At 39.8% G+C, this 5405-nt stretch overlaps 1 protein-coding gene across 2 annotated transcripts in view; it reads left to right on the top strand.

Annotated features, from left to right (window-relative positions):
• LOC106940444 (centrosomal protein of 162 kDa) overlaps nucleotides 1–5405 on the top strand; it is a 45631-nt gene that overhangs the window by 29124 nt on the left and 11102 nt on the right. The window contains exons 6-13 of one of the 2 annotated variants that reach the window (XM_015023196.1): nucleotides 265–295; nucleotides 1506–1703; nucleotides 2418–2493; nucleotides 3140–3341; nucleotides 3432–3624; nucleotides 3723–3865; nucleotides 4056–4181; nucleotides 4713–4841. In XM_015023196.1, coding sequence (XP_014878682.1) covers nucleotides 265–295; nucleotides 1506–1703; nucleotides 2418–2493; nucleotides 3140–3341; nucleotides 3432–3624; nucleotides 3723–3865; nucleotides 4056–4181; nucleotides 4713–4841 — 1098 coding nt within the window. Of the gene's footprint in view, nucleotides 1–264; nucleotides 296–1505; nucleotides 1704–2417; nucleotides 2494–3139; nucleotides 3342–3431; nucleotides 3625–3719; nucleotides 3866–4055; nucleotides 4182–4712; nucleotides 4842–5405 lie in introns of both variants that reach the window. The other variant, XM_015023195.1, reaches the window with a different exon arrangement.

Raw genomic sequence — 5405 nt, 5'->3', positions numbered from 1 at the left:
CATTTTTTGTTTTCTCTTCCTTTTTTATTAAAAAAAATCTTCCTTGTTTATTGTTTTTTTTTTTTTTTTTTTTTTTTTTTTTTTGCTATTTGATATTATTGTTTTATTGACCAGCAATTGGCTAGAATTGTTAAAATTCTGTCATGAAAATGAATCTGCATGACTTGCTGGAATAATCACAGTATGCTAATAAGTCCTTAGTTTAGTACTTCTGCATTTCTTTTCATTTGTTTGGGTTAATCATCATTTCTTTCTCTTTCACAGAACTCTAAATTGTCCCCAGCTCTTGCGAGAGGTAGGGGAATGAATATTTCACTGCTTAGGTGTGACTGTCAAATGTTCAACAGCTGGCCCATTTCCAGGACCTTTTTACCAGTTATATCTGACACATATTGACATGTCAGATAATACTAGGGCAGAATGCTTCCAAGTATGGTCAATCTTTGGAGCCAGAGTGAGTAGCTCAATGCAGCAAAACGTTGAGTTGAGTCAAACTGGTCCCAACCTGGTACTGAAGCTTTTCTGTGTCAAAAACCACCTAACACATAATGCAGCAAAACGTTGCATTATGTTGCAGAAATATTGGTTATTTCACCAACATTTCTCTCAGTTTTTCTCTATAACTCTCTGGATTACTCTGGTAATCCAGAGTGGGAAGGATGCCACTGAGACGATAGATAGAGGTAGTGTAACATAGGCATGTCATCTAAAAAAAGTTATTTTAATTAAGTATATTAATAATAGCAATGTAGAAATCTCTAAAACATCTGAATATTGAGCCACAGTCTGACTGACGAGAGAACTGGTGTCCAGCCCTGGTTTCCTCTCTTGACTGCAATGTTGACTAGCAAACGGCTGACTAGCCACGCTCACTGTAGCCACAGCCAGCAGGTCTGATGGGATCCTGAGGAGTCGGCATCCCATCATACCAGAGCAGCTGAGTGCCTGACAGTCCTCAAGTCAACTTAATTGTACACTTTCATAAACAGTTTTCTTAAATGGGCAATATTATTTATTTTCCAGACATGTAGTACCATTTTGTTATGAAAATGCTGCATATATCAAACATAATTTAAAATAAATTTGACGCCCTGAAATTGAGCATCTGTCTCTTTAAGAAGTCCCTGCTCATTCTGACACTCTGCCTTCAGCACATCATTGCAGCAATGCATCTCATTATACTGTTAACAGCCGTTCCTTTAGAGGAGTGCACTGTAGTAGTTCCAATGATTAACATCAACATGAAGTCAACTCTTAAAATGGAGGAAATGCTTTTTCAAATTTTCTCAGTTAAGAGAATGTCCTGTAACTATATTTTTGTGCTTCGTGCACAAAAATATAGTTAAGGAGAATAGTAATATAGTAATAGTAATATAGTATGGAGAATATGGGGGAAACATTCTAATTTCATTCTGATTTGTTATCAGACAAATCAGATTTGTGATGATATATGATGATCTTGGTATATGATCTGTGTAGTCTATCTAAATGTGCTTTCTGTGCAGGCCAGTTATATGCACAGAGTGGAGGGTCAGACGTGGAGGCACTTCAGGAAGCATACAGACAGATTCACTCTGTGGAGGGCTGCAATGGTCACCGCTGTCTCCCTCTAGAGGATGAAGGGAGGACCGACAGGCCAGTCTCTCCGTCTCTTCCTCAGCATGCTCGGCAGACTCTACAGCCTTTTTCTACCAGCGACTCAGGTCAGACACCACTTCTCACATAAACTTTCAGCTGATTTTTTTTCTTTTTTGTCACACACAGTTTAAGCCAATATATTTCACATCTGTAGGTTCAGTATGTGGGACTGTCATCTTTATACCAAAAGGATTCTCTTTAGATCCCATGTTAAAGTATTCTAGTACTTTTTGCCTCAGTCAGGGTTCTTAACAGATGTCCTCTTGACAATTATAATTAACTTCTTGCCCATTTAAATTTTTTTGAATGTACATTTAGTTCTTGGTTAGATGTTTCCCATAATACATCATTATGCATGTGATTCTATAAGCTATTAAATGACCATTTTGGGTACAAGGCTTTTTGAAGATGTCTGGAAGACAGACACACAATTTCACAATTTCCACTGGAGGACAGTGGAAATTGAAAGAAGAGTAAAATTGTTCTTTCCACACAAACATATAAATTCTTATATGCGTGTGTGGACATTGTTCCACATTCCCCCAAATGGTGTCTGAGTCAACTTTCTGGAATTTGTCCCACTTTGGGGTTGCAAGTTTACAATTAAAATTAAGTTGTCTAATCTGAAATTTTCATCTCATACTTTCTGCAGTAAAATAAAAATGCACATTCTTATTTTTGATTAGCATTTTCCACAGCAGTCGTCAGAATTGGATTCTCTTGATTAAGGAGATGGTTAGAAATTGCCAGGCTGTGATGTCTCTGTTTGGATGCTTCAGATTTGCCTACAGCAGAGGAGCTGATGAGGCCTATACGAGCAGAAGACCACATCAGAGGCTTTACTCTGCCTGTCAGGTTAGATCCATGGACTTCTACATCCAAACATTAAACAGTTACCACACAATACGAACTAGAGCCGTATTATAAAGCATAATGTAGTCCCATTATTATTGATGTCGACAAAGAAAGAACAGTCAGCGTCTCAAGCAATACTGCTTGATTACTGAACTGCATAAACCATCTTAGGTGTAGCTATGTAAATACACACACATTAAACAATCTTAAATGAGTTTGTAATCTCCCTTTCAAACAATAAAGGAGATTTAATACACATGCATCAGGTTATATGCTTTAATTTCATGAAACGATCAATTAATAGTTATAGAAGTGGCAGCAGGCTGCACAGTGGCGCAGTTGGTAGAGTGTGTGTGTGTGCATGGTTGTTTGTCCTGTCTGTTTCTGTGTTTCCCTGCGACAGACTGGCGACCTGTCCAGGGTGTACTCCACCTCTCGCCCGGAACATTAGCTGGAGATAGGCACCAGCACCTCCCAACCCCACTAAGGGACAAGGGTTTATAGAAAATGGATGGATGGAAGTGGCAGCATATAAACACACTAATTACCAACTGGAAAATGTGAAGCAGCTGTCTAGGAACCATATTTACTGTACTTTTATCTAATCAGCAATGATGGCCATTTCTATCTGATGAACTGATTTCAGTCAGGAACTGAGGATGTTCCCACGTGTGACTCCATCAGAGCTGGACCTGAAGCAACCTGGGCAGAGCTACTCTAGAACCACAGAACCGCCCAACCTTGACCTGACCTCCAGTATCAAGAAGGAAGTGGAAAGACTGATGCAGGAACAGAATAAACATTTTCCCCAAACTCTGTCACTGGTTGACAACACAAAAAAAAAAACTGTAAGGAAGGCTAAACTTTGAAAGCAGACACGTATACACAAATGCTCGCGCGTATTGAAATTCAGTTTGCTTATACACTGTTCTTCACAGACATCCAAGGGCTCCTCTGTGTTCCTTTCCTGCATGCTGTCTGAAAGGAAGCTTCCTCTCACTCCATCCAGAGGCAGGTTCGGGGACAGCAAGGCAGCTGGGAAGATGAGCAAAGCTGCTCCCACACCCAAAGCCCCCCCCTCAACAAACAAATCCACAAAAAAACAAGAACAAGATAGCGGAGTTGCTGCAGGTCACTGTTGTCCCTGAACATCTCAACAATATAATATATATATATTATAATGGTACTGTTAGCTGTATGTGTGAACATATGGTGTGTTTGGCCAGTAGAGACAGGTGTGAGGGTGAGCAGTGAGCTGGTGGCATCCGTTCAGTCCCTGGTGGCTGTTCTCGAGCGGCAGATACACACCAGCAGTCTCCATTATGCTGTGCCTCAGGACTGCAGCTGTACACAAGCCCCTCCTCAGTTTGCAGTAAGACAACAATTCACCACAGTGAATATCATGTATTCTATGTATTCACCTGCTCTCATCAGTACAGTTAGGCCATGGTGTGTACATGACACAAAATCAATCAGTCTGGGCTGGATCTGCTGGTTACCTCAGGTTTATGCTGCCTGTGTTGAGTTTGTTCAGTTAGTGTTCTGACTTCCAAACGATCCAGGACAGTTCTGTGATTGAGGCATTAAGAGCACAGCTGGCCCACAAGGTAAAGGAGCTGCAGATGATGAAGGATGATGCTGAGCACATCAACTCACTGAGACAACAGAACTACCTGCTGCAGAGCAAGGTGCAAAACACACTTCACATTAGAATACATAGTTTCTAACAGAAACATTCCTCTATGTATTCACCTGCACTCACCAGCTGATATTTACTCACATAAATACCAGTTTACATGACATAATTGTTCATTCAATCAGAGTGGCTCCTTCTGGTAGCCAACCGACACACACACACACACACACACACACACACACACACACACACACACATCGGAGCAACTTGGTAATTTTTTTGTTTTTTCTTCCATTTTCTTTTTAAAGTCTTTTTGGCTGTGAACACAACAGTTTGACCTCAGTCACATGAAATAAGTCTAGATTTTGCTATAATTTTTATTTTATTTTCTTATTATAACAACACTGGGTTATAATGAGTGTTGGCAGACGCTTTGCAGTTAAAAGCATCCAGCTAGGTTTTTATTCATGGAAACCAGTTTCCAAACACACAGAGTGAGGAAATTAACATAGTCAGGACTGTTGTGATATTCAATGCCCATTTGTTCCCATGCAATTGTGAATGTTTGCTTTGTTCCACTCAGCTGCGCAGTGCAGAGGAAGCTAATCAGAGGAGATGGCTGGAGGCTGCAGATCCTGCCACTGAGGACAAAATCCAGCTAATAGAGAAAGAATTGAAAGAACAGGAGATGCTCCTCAAAGGTTACCAGCAGGTCTGTTCCTAACCATTCCTCCTGAACATGTCCTAATGTCTGTTCTTGACCTGGGCTTGATTCTCATTTAGTTTTTAATTCCCTTTCCTCATACATGGGTTTAGTCAACCACTTCTCTATCTCTGTGTCATGTAGACCAAAAAAGGTGTATATAACACATTTAGTCTGCAGTCTGAACACAGGTCACATTTCATCTACTTTTTATTGGAATGAGACATGCATTATAATTCTGCACCAGAAGGAGGCAGACATAATAAATCCAGGCATATACAATTCAAATTATGAAATGATGAAAGAAGTCTGTCACTGAAGCACATCACATTAACACCACTCATGGTCCTAGTCCAAGCAGACCTCTCTACAGACGCTGCAGTCAATACTCCGAGGCTTTTGCAGTTATAAGTGAGGAAAATAAGTATTTGAACACCCTTCGACTTTGCAAATTCTTCCACTTAGAAATCATGGAGGGGTCTGAAATTTTCATCTTAAAATAATCTAAAAAAAAAAAAAAGAATCCAGAAATCACAATTAGATTTTTTTTTATAAATAATTTATTTCTGTGTT

The sequence above is a fragment of the Poecilia latipinna genome, unplaced genomic scaffold, assembly GCF_001443285.1.
Source record: "Poecilia latipinna isolate Pla-1442-1.1 unplaced genomic scaffold, P_latipinna-1.0 Scaffold3229, whole genome shotgun sequence".
NCBI lineage: Eukaryota > Metazoa > Chordata > Actinopteri > Cyprinodontiformes > Poeciliidae > Poecilia > Poecilia latipinna.
This window is presented reverse-complemented; position numbering and strand designations above follow the sequence as displayed.